General features: G+C 34.2%; 1 protein-coding gene across 1 annotated transcript in view; it reads right to left on the reverse strand.

Moving 5' to 3' along the window:
• Positions 1-16381, reverse strand: part of LOC150107422 (transcription initiation factor TFIID subunit 1-like) — a 960372-nt gene that overhangs the window by 606446 nt on the left and 337545 nt on the right. The window contains exon 17 of the mRNA XM_090391850.1: positions 12143-12316. Within this exon, the coding sequence (XP_090247976.1) occupies positions 12143-12316 (174 nt within the window). The remainder of the gene's footprint in view (positions 1-12142; positions 12317-16381) is intronic.

Genomic DNA, 16381 nt, shown 5'->3' on the forward strand with positions numbered 1-16381 from the left:
CAGGAAGCCTCCTGACTTGTTACTGATTGGTTTGGGCCTGAAGACTATCTAGTGGCCGGCATGCATTACCACCATTTTAACTGTGTACCCTTGAAATGGAGAAGGGTCTGGGTGTCTAAGTATGTTAGTCAATCCTTTGAAAAGTATCATTCACACTGCACAGAGAAAGGGGAGGGGGATGGAGGCCAGAACCTCTGTTCTGCAGGCTAAACAGCATTTACCTCTTCAAGCCCCATATAAGCAGGGTAATGGTGCTTAGAGGAAATGCCAACTAGTGGTCTAGTTGGTATTAAATCACATTATCACAATTCCATTGATAAAGCCTTATTAAAGGTCATTCAGAGGTGTGCTTATCATGGAGAAGAGCAGGTTCCTTCTTACTTTTTGGGAGAGCTGAGATTCAAAGCAATGTTCCGGTAGCGGAACAAAAGAGACCCAAGTGTCCAGAATAATAGTGAGGGTAATGAGAGATCTTTTCTGAATATGCCTTTATTCAGTAGAAGTCTACTGAACTTCAAAGGTTATAAAACCAGGAGAATGTTTTTTGATCAAATTATTAACCTGAATGAAGATTAGAAACTAATTACTTGCACTATTATGCATGTTGACTTTTGTTTGCTTAGATCTGCCTAAAGTGAAGATGATTTTTCATACATAGGCCGATTCTGTGGTTACATTTCAATTCTTTATTTCAAAGGATATCCACAGTTATTATTATTATAAATACTAATCTCCATGGATTCAAAGGACTCATCATGCAACCAGATCATCAAACCATGCTTTAAACTCATTCGCAGTTTCCGAACCCACCACAATTTCAGGCAAATTATTTCTCCATAAAAAAAAATAAGGGGAGGGAGAGGGAAATAAATTTAAATTTTTAATTAATACAGGAATAATGAAACAATAATAAAAAATGAAAAATTGTCTACATATATATAGATAAGTTGTTGTTACCTGAAAGGACATCTGAAAATCATTTTCTTTATATATGAAGGTGGTCTGAAAAGTTCTTGGCCTAACTATGAAAAAACAAATTTATAATTTCAAAATTATTTTTAATTTCAACATAATCTCCCTTAAGACTAATACATTTATTCCAGCAATGCTCCAGCAGTCATTATCCAGTCCTCGTAGTGGTTCTCAGTAAGATCTGCAAAATACCCCTCTATAGCTACAATCGCCTCTTGATTTGAAGAAAAATGCTGAACAGCAAGGAAGAGTTTTAGTTTTGGGAAGAGACAGAAGTCAGAGGGAAACATATCTGAGGAAAATAGGGTGGATGTTCCAACAATTCATAGTGCAGATCCCTTAATTTTCCCATTGCCAAAACACCTTTGTGGGCAGGCGCATTGTCCTGATGAAAGATACTTTTTTTCTTCTGCAAACCAGGTCTTTTCTCGCAAATTTTTTCACCTAGTCTGGTTAAAAGATCGGAATAATATTCCCCATTGTTATTGTTTTACCCTTTTCAAGATAATGAATATCAAAATGCCTTTAGCATCCCAAAAACATAAATGCCATGACCTTTCCTGCTGATGGAACCAACTTTGTCTTCTCTGGCAGTGAACAACCGGCGTCGGTCCACTGTTTGGATTCTGGTGTGTAATAGTGAATCCAAGTCCCATCCAACGTAATAAATCGACACACAAAATCAGTTTTATTCTTGTTAAAATCCTCCAAGCACTGTTCAGAGATTTCAATACGTTTTTGAGCAAGCGTGGCACCCACTTGCGCAAAGTGTTTTCATTTGCAATTCTTCATGCAAAATATTTCTAACACGTTCTTTTGAAATGACTATAGTCTCAGAAATTTCACGTACTTTGACTGGCAGGGAATCCATTATCGTATCATGAAGTTGATCAATGATTTCTGGTGTTGTTACACTGTTTGGAGACGTCCTTCACATGGATCATCTTCAAGACTGGTATGGCCACTTTTAAACTTTTAAAGACTTTTAAATTGTCGAAAATGAAGGAGAAGAGTGCCCATATTTTAACCAGCATAAAAAATTTCAAATGAATTTCTTTTGGCGTTAAACCTTCTTTTACAAAGAATTTTATAACACATGATATTCAATTTTATCCATTTCAAGAGATACAGACAACACTTTTGCTTCAGACAGCTATATAAAACAAACTACTTGATAGCAATTTCACATGGATGCTTATGACAGATGTACCAACTTAGAAAAAAAACATCTTGCTGATAGTGTTGCCATCTATGGTCGAGGCTGAGAACTTTTCGCACCACCCTCGTACAGAAATGATCTAATTATTTTTATTTGTTCTGCTTCATTATCTTATTGATCATGAACTTAATCAGGCAAGGTGCAATTTATGGAATGATAACAGGAGTCTATGATTCAAAAATTGACAATCTAGCAAAGAAGTCCTATATGAAAATGCTGAGTAAGAGAATAATAATATTTTATTCTGTACTGCTAGAAATTTATAAATTAGTTAAATACAGAATAAGCATGTTGTAACATTTAATTCCCTTTTTAATTATAATTAAGTCAAATACAAAATATCTAGCAGGCCATGCTGCAGCAATAAAATTATGATGTGTATGATATTTTTAGTCTCCAATGCACCACAAGTAAATCACAAGTATATCATGTAACTTAAAAACATTGGTGTGCTGGAACAGGCTCATACTGGCATGCATGAGCTAATTGTTAAATTTTCAGAATTTTGAGAGCTGGTTACTAAACTGACGGCTATAGGTGGCTATAAACTGAAGTGCAGAATTCATTTTTTCAGTCCACAGTGGCTATTTTTTTTTGAGCAGTGGGGATAATAGGTGACATGGAAAATCCAGTCAAGAAGCATATGACTGGAAAAACATGACTTCTGTATTACTTCAACCTTGGTATCACCTGTGTTTGGCTCCCACTGATGAGACCTCAATAAAGGTCAAAACTGGTCTGGGTAGTGACCATTCCCATAATGCTTAGTATTATACATGTCTGCAAATGTGCTTTGCATTATGCGATACTAAGGCAAGTGATGTGAAGTCATACCACCTTTACCTCGAGTTGCCCTAGTCCTGAAAATACTTCAAGTGCAAACTTTGTTTGCTTACACTTGGATAAAGGATTAAACCAAGTACAGTAACCCCCCGACTTATGTAAATTTGCAGTTACGTAATAAATCTCGAAAATGTACTAGTGTGTATGAACATGTTTGTGGCTTCTGCATCTTTGACATCCATTGCAGTATACAATGACATAATGTTAATTAGACTCGGCATTCACAGCAAATCTAACGAATAGTAACAGGCAGGTGACAGGTTACCAGTAAATGCCAAGAGCAGTAGAGAGCAAGTGCGCAAAAGCCGTAACATTCAAACTGAAACCTACCAATTAGAAATAAGGACTCCGTAAACAATTCCTCCTTTCCCCGACCCATCAGTACTCCATGCTTCGCGCGGTTAGTTTAGTCACTTGTTTATCTCTGTTAGTGTTCGTTGCTTATTTACCCTTAAAATGGATTCGAAATGCAAAACCGAATGCGCTGGTAATAAATCTAAAAAACAAAGGTCTGGAATTACTTTAGAAGAAAAGTTGAAAATAATTTGTATGTATGAAGACGGTAAAATTATATCAACAATAGCTCGGAATATAAATCAACATATTTCGATAGTGAATATGATAGTGAAGGATAAAGTTCACATTTTTCATACTTTTATAGTTTATATCTGAGTAAATACTGCTGCATGATGTTTCATATATAAAATAATACTGTGTAAATAATATACATATCTGTATATATATAACATACATATATAACATACATATATAACATACATATATATAACATACATATAATAATAATAAATATTGTAGTTTCTTATGAAGTTACACTTTAAGCAATTTACAAATTCGACTTACATAAAATTCAAGTTGCGTAAAGGCTTACGGAACACATTACTTACGTAACTTGGGGGGGGGGGGGGGGTTACTGTATATAATTTCTTGGTATTTTTAATTTATAGCGTAACCAAGTGGAAAAACTTTCAACAACTATCTATCTTTAATCCAGAGTATTATAATAATAAGGTATGACACCTTTTGGCAACTCGTATGGAAAAATATGACTTCTGCAATACTTTGACCTTGGTATCACCTGTGTCTGGCTCCCACTGATGAGAATTCAATAAAGGTCGAAACCAGTCTGGGTAGTGACCCTTCCCATAATGCATAGCATTATACACGTCCGTAAGGGAGATGTGCTTTACATTATGGGATACTAAGGCAAGTGATGTGAAGTCATACCACCTTTACCACGAGTTGCCCCAGTCCTGAAAATACTTCAGGTGCAAACTTCGTTTTCTTACACTTGGATAAAGGATTAAATCAAGCATATAATTTCATGGTATCTTCAATTTACAGTCAGGAAGCACTCATTTTGGCACCTTTTGTGTTTTCTTTCAGCCCCCACACTCCCTTTCCCTAAATGGCAGCCTGCATAAGGATTATCTCCTCTAGGCAATTTTACAGGAATCTTATTTGTCAACACACACACACACACACACACACACACACACACACACACACACACACACACACACACACACACACATCCATTTATATTTGCCATGACGGTGGTTTCTTCTTTATTAATATAATGACATTCTATGCTTGGTATCTTTCAAAAAGTTCACATTTTTAAAACTGTCTTGAAACCAATAAGGTCAGCACCCTAAGAAGCAGCAGCTCGAACTGAATTAAATGGATGTTTGCTGATAATAGAATTCCTTTACATGGATGGACATCCTGTCTTTTTTTTTTGTTTGTTTGTTTTGTTTTTGTTTGGGTAGTGATATTTTTAGTTCTTAAAAATTTACCAGCTCACCTCTGCTTGAAAACAATAAAAAGTATGTGTGTGTGTGCGTGCATGCGCACTTAGTAACTTGTACTTTTTTTAAAATTTTTTTAAACTGAAGAATTTCTCAAATAAAATGACACGACTCCATTTTAGTATGGTTAGCTCTTACAGATATGATCTATTCAATGATGACAGAAAATTTAAAGAAAAGAAAAAAAAAATATTCATATTTGTTAGTAGCCAACAAATACCACGCAATATTTTCAACTTGTATACAATAAACTAACATAAATGCAGCAGCAACAACAACAACAGTGAATCTCTGATATGTAACATCAAGGGTAGAGGACATAATGATAGTATTATATCAAAAGTTTACTTTACCACTAATTTTCCATCGACACTTTTCTTGTAGATCAGTCTGTTATATGTCAGGACTCCAATATTGTCAGATCTGTTGCAGCATCATTTAGTTGATTTTTATATAGTTAGCTGCAATATCTTGTCCATCTGTGTATGATTTCTGTCTTATCCATCACTACTTTACCATTTCCATCTTTGACTGCTACTGATCTTGCTTGCCACTTCCTATCTATATCTTCTATATTCTTACCAAAATCTTACCATGGCCTTTGTTTAGCTGCATTTATATAGTGCTTTGTTTCTTTGGATTTTTATGTATATTCACTGAGAGGACTGGTTCTCATATTCATGCTCTTTTTTTTCCCTTTTTTTTATTATTCAATATTATTTGTATATTATAATCTATAGTTCGCCTCTGAAAGCTGCTCAACTTTGATCTTTTTAAAACTTTTGCACATATCCTTCTTTCCAATATGATATTCATCTTTATTTTGCAAAAAAAAATAAATAGTGATCATTTCTTATTTCACATTCTCTGTCTATGCTTCTCTCCCCCTGAATTTGTGGAATCTTTATGTTAGAAAATCATAGTAGGGTATGGAACATTCAGGACATGGAATACTATTCCATGTCCTGAACAGCAATGCTAGAAATGTTTAGATCTCCAATAAGGACCAACATTTCCTTTATGTCAGCCACCTTCTCTAATGACTCAAAATATTCCTCTACTTCCTCCTTAGCAGAACATCCTGTGGGCCCATAAACATAAGAAAGTCTTACCATCTAATTTTCCAATTTGATTATCCGCATGTTTAGTGTTGAATACTATGGCTATTCTTTCCTTTTCCCTAACTGTCTGAATATAGGATTTTGTATTTATTATTTAGAAAAATCTCTTATTTTTGCCTCTTTTTTTTTTTATTTTTTTGTGTCAGTAACAAAAATTGTCAATGTGTACCTTGTAATTCCACTGATGCTAATATGGAGTTTGTTACATTAGCTGACTTTTCAATGTTTGTGCTCTGGTTTCTTGATGAAAATGGGGGGGGGGGGGGAGACTTTTAACAGCAGGATGCCATAGCCAGCTAGAATGGTATTTCATTTTGTCATCACTGTCTTTGCCAATACAGTTTTAGCCAATACAGAATATAGTTTGGTTGGATAAATCTTAATCTGTCAGCCCATCCTTGTTCATTCAATATCAAGGTAGATACTAACATAAATAAAAATAATTTAAATATTATAATGAGAAAAACTTTAACAAGAGAAAGAAAACGCAGATGTGGTCTCTTCTTAAAATAAAATGTGAACAAAAGTGACTGGAGTAGCGATTTTTTTTTTTTTTAACAAACAAGATTAATAAAGGAGAAGTGAGAGGGAGTAAGGTGAATATTAATGCACAAATAAGAAAGCAAGGACACATTATATAGTGATTACATAAGAAATGAGTACATGATGAAACTGTGCTTTCCTTATGTTGAGCCCATACACAAGAGGTTGGTAGATCAACCTATAGTACATTAGTACTATAGGTTGGGAAAGGTACTTATTCACGTTGGATTTGAATGACTGTATATTGTATTCCTTAGGGAACACATCAAGGGGAAGACTGTTCCATAGTATAGCTGCTGCAGGGATGAAGGAGAAGAAACTTGTTCTGTGGGTTTCAAGATGCACTGTGTAGGGATGTTGAGCAGCAGCTGCATGTGTTCCAACGAGCTTAGTACTAAGTGGGGGATTTATTGATGCTATTTCAGATGAACATTTTCCATGGAAATATTTGTAGAAAATACATAGTGCAGAGACCGATCGTCTGTGCGAAAGTGGGGGGAGGGGGGGGATAAGTTAGTAAGAGATGGGTTATTAATAAGTCTGATTGTTCTCCTCTGTATTGAGTCGAGCATTTTGAGGGAGCTTTTAGGGTCCCACCCCATATGTGAGAGCAGTATTCAATGGTTGGGCGGATTTGTGATTTATATAAGGTTAACAGCTGTTCAGGGTTGAAGTAATATCTTGAGAGAAAGAGAAATCCTAGTTTTTTAGAAGCTGAGGATGCAATGTTTGTTATGTGTTTATGCCAGGAGAGGCTTGATGTTAGTGTAATTCCAAGAAAAGAAATCTCAGATTGTTTGGAAATTGGGGTGTTGTCAAAATTAAAACTGGGGAAAAAGTTTTTTTTTATTTTTTTTTATTTTTATGAAAAATGAGACAGTACTGGTTTTGAATTGAGGGCAGTGGTGGTTGCCGTTCTGTAAGTTGAGGTGAGTTGTGTGGAGTAAGGTTTATCAAAAGAAAGGGAGGAGTGCAATGTGCTGTAGCCTGCAAAACTGTGTATTGGGTTAGAAGTAAGCTGAAGTAGGTCACTGATATAGTAGGAAGAGGCTGGTGAGAGGAGAGAACCTTGGGTAACCCTGGCAAGGGTTCCACAAGATTCTAATATCTGGTTTAATATTAGTTCAAGGTTCTAATATTAGTCTGGGCACACACTATATGTGGTTCCAGACAGAAAGCTGGCAATTCAACTACAGAGGTCTTGAGATAGACCAAACGATGGCAGCTTGTTTAGTAAGCCCTTGTACCAGACTCGATCAAATGCCTTGGAGAACAAAGAGAACAAAGATGCCAGCTTCGAAGACAACTTGCAGAAAAACATCAAAATGGTGACTACAGCTGGACTATCGACTAGAGAAAAGCCAAATTGGTGCAAAAACCAAGTGACGCCACTAGCAGCCACCTTGGTGACCAGTATGCAGGCACTACATAGGAAATATGCAAGACCCTGCGGTCAAACATGTGACAAAAAATCCTACAAATCCACTTCACCAACATCCATGGCCTAAACTCCAACTTTAATAGTGGCCACTACCAAAGTCTACCAAACCTGCAGTCTACCAAACGCCACCTACTCTATCTGGCAGAAACTCAAATCTCACCTCCCTACATCACTATTCACCTCAACCATCCAAACTCCACACTCTTTAACTCCTTTCGACCCAAGGGCAGCGTCTATGCATGCATCTGCTTCGACATACCTTGCCAGAGAGCACCCAACCAGAATCCATGTCTATCCCACAGAGTTCAATTTTATTCACTTTTATGTCAATGACCTTAATAACCAAACTGTTTCAATTGTTTGTACATGAAGATGGAGAGTGCTATTACAAATAATTTATATTTCAGAAGGATTTAAATGAAAATTTAAGTGATATATATATATATATATATATATATATATATATATATATATATATACCTCCCCATATATATATATGGGGAGGGTGATGGTAACTTAATGTAGATGAGTGTAAAGTATTAACTTTTAGGATCTCCATAGGTGGAAAACTACATATTTTATAAGTGGAATTATACTGGACAAAATGAAAAAGGCAAGGGATCTTGAAGTAATAATGAATAGAGAGTTTGAAAATGCTTGTGACATCACACTGTTTAAAATAATAATAGATTTCTTCATTCTTAACCTATGTCTATATGTGGCATCATCATCATCATCATCATCAAATTCCTGACATGTACCCTCAAAAGGTGTACAGGATATGATAGTATAACATGAAAAATTTACATCAGTACTAACTTCCTATCTAGAATTTTCCTCCAGATCAGTCTGTTACTTGTCAAGATTCCAATATTATCAGATCTTATATTTCTATAGTTTAAGGCACTTTGTACTGTATCAATCCACCTATATCTTGGTCTTCCTCTGGATCTTTTTCCCAACAACCTGACAGAGAACACATGTTTTGCTAATCTTTCCTCTCCCATTCTGTTTAAGTGACCATACCACCTGAGATTAGCTCTGCTAACACATTCCTGGGTGCTGACAATGTCAAGTTCTTTCCTAATATCCTCGGTTTTAATATGATATTGCCATTGATTCCACCTGTTCATGCCCCTAATCTTTCTCAGGAATCACATATCTGCAGTCTCTAGTCTTTGTTCAAGTGTTTTATTTATGACCCAGCTATCAGATCCATAAGTTAAAACTGGTTTGAACACTGTCTTGTATACAGCTAATTTACTGTTTTGGCTAATTTCTCTCTTATTCCATATGAATTTATTCAACTGACTTCCTACAATACCAGCTTTATTAATTCTGTTGTCTATTTCCATATTTAATTTACCATCTTCACTAAAAATCGTGCCTAAGTAGATGAAATGTTTTACTTGTTCCACAGGTTCTCCATTCACAATGCAGTTGACATTTTCAACGATTCTGCCTATTTTCATTGTCTTTGTCTTTTTATTCATGACCTTCATACCATATCTATTACAACAGTTATTCAATTTAGTCAGGGAATCTTGCAAACTTGTAGCAGATTTATTTAGAAGTATAACATCGTCTGCATAAGAGCAAAGAGCTGACATTAACATCTCCAATTTCGATATCATGTTTAATACCACTTTCCTTCATAATGTGATTCATATAGATAATGAATAACAGAGGGGATAGCGTACATCCTTGTCTCACACAAGATTTAACATTAAACCATCTTCCTGTACTTCCTTCAATTCTAACTGCTGACTTACAACTCGAATAAAGACTCAGTTTTGCTTAATATCCCCACTGACACCATATAACTGTAGTGTATTGAATAGCTTCTCTCTCTTGGCACCTTGTCATATGCCTTTCCCAGACCTACAAAACTTAAATACAGATCTTTGTTATATTCCCATGCTTTCTCGACTATTTGTCGTAAAGTGAAGATCTGATCCTGACAGCCTCTATTTCGTCTGAATCCAGTTTGTTCTTTACTGAGCTTTTCTTTCACAATTCTTCTTGACCGTTTCTAAGTATAATTGCATAGATCTTACCAGGAACACTCAGTAGGGAAATATCTCTGTAATTCTCACATTCAGTTTTATTTCCCTTTTTATATATGGTACTATTAGAGCTTTACTCCAATCATCAGGAATTCGTCCTTCTGTCCAGGCCTTCTGAACTATGCAGTGCAGCCACTGCAAGACTTTTATACCACCATACTTCAGCATTCCTGGTCGAATATCATCTACTCCTGCTGCCTTTCCACAATTCACGCCTTTGATTTCTTTTTCTACTTCAAGTGTGGTTATGCATTCCTGACTGCATGCCTGTTCAGTATTTTTTACCACTGTGCGATCACTGCTTGTTTCATTTAGCAATTGTTCAAAGTAGTTACTCCATACTTCAAGGATATCATTTTCTCCCGTTTTCATGTCACCTTTATCATCTCTAACTCCTTTTATAGCACTCTTTCCTCAATTTCTAAGCTTCTTTAACAACCTCCAAAATATTTTGCCACTTCTTGATATTTATTTTCTATGTTCTTGCCAAAGTCCTCCCATGACTTTAGCTTAGCTAGTTTTACGCAGTGTTTAGCTTTCTTACATTTGTCTCTGTATTCTCTAAGAGCACAAGCTGACTTATTTGCAAGGAACTTTTGATATGCTTTCTTCTTTTCTTTCACTGCCTCTTTAACTTCCTGTGTCCACCATGGAGTTCTGATTTTTCTATCCTTCCAGACAACCTCACCACATGCCTCTCTGGCTGAATCAATCAAGGTTTTCTTCAAGGTTTGCCACTGAATCTCTAAAGTTTGGTTCCTTTTCTCAAACTCTTTCATTTTTTCTTCAATAATCTTTGTGTATTTTAGTCTACAGTTCACATCAGAGAGCTGCTCAACTTTTATTCGCTTTAAATTTTTCTTGGATGTTATTCTTTTCAATATGAAATTCAATTTTATCCTGCTCAAGACTAAATAGTGATCGCTTCCAATTTCAAATCCTCTGTACACTCTGGTGTCCTGCACAAGGAAGAAAACATCACTATCAACAATAACATAGTCAATGAGATGTTTCTTATTTCTTACCTCTTCTCTGTATGTGAATTTGTGCACATTTTTATGTTTGAACATGGTGTTAGTAATAACCAGTTCATGTCCTGAGCAGAAATCCAACAGGTATTTGCCATTATTAGCATTGCTCTTTTCTTCAAATTTTCCAAATATATTTTTGTATGTCTGACAATCATTTCCCACTCTGCCATTTAGATCCCCAACAAGGACCAACTTTTCCTTTTTCATTGTGTCAGATGCTTTCTCATTGTCCAGTTCCCCATTCTGATATTTGCCCACATCACTCTACTTGAGACTGCCTGCCATTCAAGAAGATTAGCCTCGTATTTAGTGTTGAATACAATGGCTACTCCTTCTTTTCCTTGTTTGTCATTACCTGAATATAACATTTTGTATTTATTGCTCAGAAAGATCTCACCAGTTTTTGTCTTTTTTGTTTCAGTCACCCCTATTATGTCGATCTGGTACATATCTAATTCCTCAGCTAGCTCCATTTCTTTGCCATTCAGGCTTCTTATGTTGATAGTACCGATCTTTAAACTCTGGTGATGTATGTGGCATTCACATGATAAAGTTCTGAAATCTCTCATAGCTGGAACTAATATGAAAAGTTACTCATAATGAAATCAATAGCTGTAATATAGAAGGATGTAAAAAGTTTATTTTTCACTTGGTCAGACTATAATAAATTTGTTGTACCACTTTACCCCAGTCCTGAAGATACTTTCAGGCACAAACTTTGTTTGCACACACTTCAATAAAGGATTAAACTAAATTTATTATGAAAGGATGTAGCACAACAATCATCACATACCCAACATATTTGTGCTTGCCTTCAAACTATATGCAGTATTTTTTTAATAAAGTACAAATATAATTCATATGTAAGTAATAAAAAATTGGATTAAATATTATTTAATAAAAAACATATTTTTAAGATTAAAGTTTCTCTGAATAGCAAAACCTGAAGCAAATATTTGACTGCTAGAATGAGGCAAAGTTATATGTATGAAAGTATAAAAAAATAAAATCTGCATAACATGAAGTTTATGGAGGAAAAAAATTAAATAAAATAAAACTGGCTATCAAACTACATACCCGTTTATAATAATTTTTTATCCTTGTTGCCATTCCAACTTGATTCACAAGAGGTGGATGTTCTTCAGAATATTCAGCTAAAATTAATTCTCCATCTCTACCTGTGAGATCTTCTGGGGTTCGCATAAAAAACATCTCACCACCACCTGATGCCTGCCTTTCTTGTTCACGAAGCTGGAAAAGAAAATAATTTTATTCCATTTCTTAAATTTATTTTTAGTTAAATAGAAAATGCTAGTTTAAAATATATTCCTAGAATATTCTAAGACAATTATAAACTTGATCTATATTTATGTACCAAGTTCAATAGTATTTTTTTCTAAGCAGCAATATAAAGATGTCCTATTTCATTCAATTTTTTAAATATCTAGTTTCTTATACAGTATGTAGAATATTTCTAATTCTGGAGAGAAAGAGAGAGAAACTATGCACACATAATGCATTTGAAAATTTTTAATCTTTTTATATGACTAATATTTTGTCATTAATGATAAGAGGGATTAAACAGTCAAAGATGTGTGCAAAACATAGCCTCTTTTTATCAAATGATATCTCTGCCTTTTTTTTGTGATCTATTGTCATACCACAAAAGGGGGAGTACTCACAATGGAGATCTGCTGGTATAAGTATAACATCTTAAGCTGAAGGAAATGCCAATACCCTATTTTTCTTATGGGTTTAAATTTGGAGAGGCCTAAAAGGTAGTACCCCACTGAACTACCCATCACTGGGCTAGTAACCTGACATTTTACTTTACTATTTAGTCACTAAAGAAGAGCAACTAAATAAAAGAACAGACTATTTGGAAAATGACCCTGGAATAGAAACTCAACCTTTGAACATAAGAGAAATAGCTTAGAAAAAAACAGATATGATACTAAATACATGAAGATTTGCAATAATTTCTGGGGAAAATATAAAAAAATTAAGAACCATGGAAAGTGAAACTTTGATATGATATATAATGGAGTCAGTAGAGACCAAAGGGCACAGGCAAGCATTATGATTTGGCTTCATACATCAATTTCAAAATAGACAAATTACTACTCAACAATAATTATTACTGTTATGTAGTAATTTATCAGAAGAGAAGGTGATAGCATTAAATTCTATGAATAATTACAAAACGTATGTTACTACATGATATTAAAGAGATTAAAATACAAGAAATGGAAAAATCCAAAATGAATAATTCAACAGGTATCTATAAAGAAAATACTATAAATAAAAATGGTAAAAAAATAATACATTTATAGTATATAAATAATTTTAAATGTAGTAATAAATTATTTCTATAAATTTACCTGATCAACAATAGAATAGAAATCAATTCAACTATTTTAATTAAGAAAATATTAAATTTTCTTTAGAGAATAGCTTATAAAGACATAATTAGATCTAATACTCTATATTCAATTACTACAAATATTGAAAAGAAAGAATAATTGTAATTATATTAAAAATATACAGAGGTTATAATAAATTTAGTTTAATCCTTTATCCAAGTGTGAGCAAACAAAGTTTGCGCCTGAAAGTATCTTCAGGACTGGGGTAAGATGGTACAACACCTTACCCAGTCCTAAAGTTTGTACCACCTTCTTCAAGTGCAAACTTTGTTTGCTCACACTTGGATAAAGGATTAAACTAAATTTATTATACTCTAACCAAGTGAAAAATAAACTTTCAACATACAGAGGTTATGTAACGATTACTACTTCTTTAACTGTAGTAAACTAAATGGCTACATCAGAAGGACTAGTGAAGATCACATATTTTGATTTTTAAATCAAAAGTGATTTTTTTTTAATATATATATATATAAATATATATATATATATAAGTTGAAGAACTTCTAGTAGAAGAAGCAAGTAAATTACAGTATTTTAATAACTTATAAGTGGGACATCCTATACAGTCAACAACTGGTCATAATGGGACACCAGGTTTATGAACTTTGGGTAAACCATATAATCTGGGTGCTTCAACATAAGTTTTAAGTTTTTTCTTTGTTCTTCATCCCAAACAGAAACATTATCACTAAGAGAATTAAGCTTATTCATCTCGCTACCACTAGAATCACATGAGAGAGGCCTATAAGGAGAACAGCCTTGAAATAATAGTGATATTTTTCTATCATACTCTTGTTTATCTTGCACAACAACAGCCCTTCCTTTGTTATGATCAGCTTAGATGTTGCACCTTGTTTACTAATACTCCTTTATCAGACCACTGAATCAATCCAACAAGAGTTTCCATTGGATATTGTAAAACTATTTGATCTTCTTATATGCTATGGTTATTTCACCTTTCAAAACAAATTATACAGACAGAAGAAACAGCTATGGGCAATCCTATTTCCTCCAATCATTGCCAATTTCTTCATGGAACACTTTGAACATCTCTTTCAAATATTTCACTTAGAATGACACATTAGTACAGATATGCAGATAATGTTTTACAGTTTGGAATGGCTCTTCCACTGAGTTACAGCAGTTTCTTTCTAAAAAATAATTCAAACCATCCTAGGATCCAATTCGCCTTAGAAAAAGAAGTATAGATAACAAAACAACCTTTTTAGATTTATTCATTCTTTGTCAATCAGATGGCAGCTTACAATTATCAGATTTTTGGAAGAAGACTCATACACGCTATATCCATGCTGATTCTCGCCACTTTCATAGTCAAAAGGCTGGGACTATTAAGACCTTATTATATCATGCTCATCCTTTATGTTTGTCTGACAAACTTTTACAGAAAGAATTACAACACATCAAATCCACCTAATTACCAAATGGTTTTAATGATTTATTCATCAAAAAACACTTAACAGTTTTAAAATTTCTGCCTCTTCTACTCCAAAAACAATAATTTTCATTTCTATTCATTATGTGTAAGTCACTTCCAAACACACACAGCAAAAATTTTAAAACCACCAAATTTTTTTTGCCTTTTGCTTCATCAGAAAAATTTCCACCTTTCTCATAGCTCCTATGAATAAGCTTCTGCCTCTTGGTTTTCCATGCAAGAAATATACCAGATTTCTTGCATGTTAAACAGATCTATTTATATTCATCATGAAGAACATGAGAACAAGAACATTATGAACATGAACAGTCTGGACTTGCTCAGCATGTTATCTATACTAAACATAGAGTTCACTGGAACAAGACAAGAATCCTGCATAAAATTCATTTCCTTAAAGAATATCTTTATAAAGAAACATGTCAAACATTACTCTGGTGTCTAAATTTAAATAGATGCGATTTCTTCTATACCATTTATGTGTTGGTATACTCTTTAGGTGTTGCTAAAAAGTGTTATACTATTTATTTTTGAGAATGAAGTATGTCTATATGATTTATTAAATTGGTAGATTTATTATTTATTAAACAGAACACAATGCCGGTACTCACATGGGTCAACAATGCATCATCAGCGAGTGCGACTAGGGGGAGCGCTGGAAAAATCAAGTAATATTAACGAAATAGACTTTCTGAAATTGATTTGATGTTGTGAGTGTAATGTGTATGCATGGTAGAGTCTAAGGGATGTGTTTGTGGAGAGAATGGATGGGAGACGAGGGAAGGTATGAATTTGTAGGAAGTGCAATATATTAAATTAGACTACGAGGCAATAACCGAAGCAGATTGAAAAGATAAAAGATGGCATAAATGAAAGAAACAGAAAGGAAATAAAACCTAGTGAAACTGATGGAGTGGAAGAATGCAGGAATGTAGAAGCAAAAGTTAGCTAAAATAAGATTGTAGGAGAGAGAGAGAGAGAGAGAGAGAGAGAGAGAGAGAGTAAAAATGTTGAACAAAACAATAGTAATGCTGATGTAAAGAATGAAGAGTTGACTGCAACAAAGGAGATAGCTTGGTTGTGTGGAATGGTACATAGGACGAAGCGGGAGCTGGAGAGAATGCAAAAATGTCTGACAAGTGGATCATCTGATAACAGAAAGAAAGAAATGCAAGATAAGAAAAATGAGGGCTTCACCAAGAGAGAAAGAAAAATCAGGGAGCAAGTGTTGTATGCCGATTCAATCATAAAAGGTATGATCAATGGGTTTGACAAAATTATGGTTTCCTGGTGTTAAAATCAATGCTGTTAGTGAGGCTATTAGAGCGCAAAAGGGTAGGCTGAAAGAAATTATTGTAGTGGTTGTAATGAATGATTTAAAAGAAGAAAAGTATGGCATGAAAGAATTACTGGAAATAGCAAAAGAAAAGAGTAAGA

The sequence above is a fragment of the Typopeltis vanoorti genome, chromosome 4, assembly GCF_054136105.1.
Source record: "Typopeltis vanoorti isolate ZY-2024b chromosome 4, IOZ_Tvanoo_1.0, whole genome shotgun sequence".
Classification (NCBI taxonomy): domain Eukaryota; kingdom Metazoa; phylum Arthropoda; class Arachnida; order Uropygi; family Thelyphonidae; genus Typopeltis; species Typopeltis vanoorti.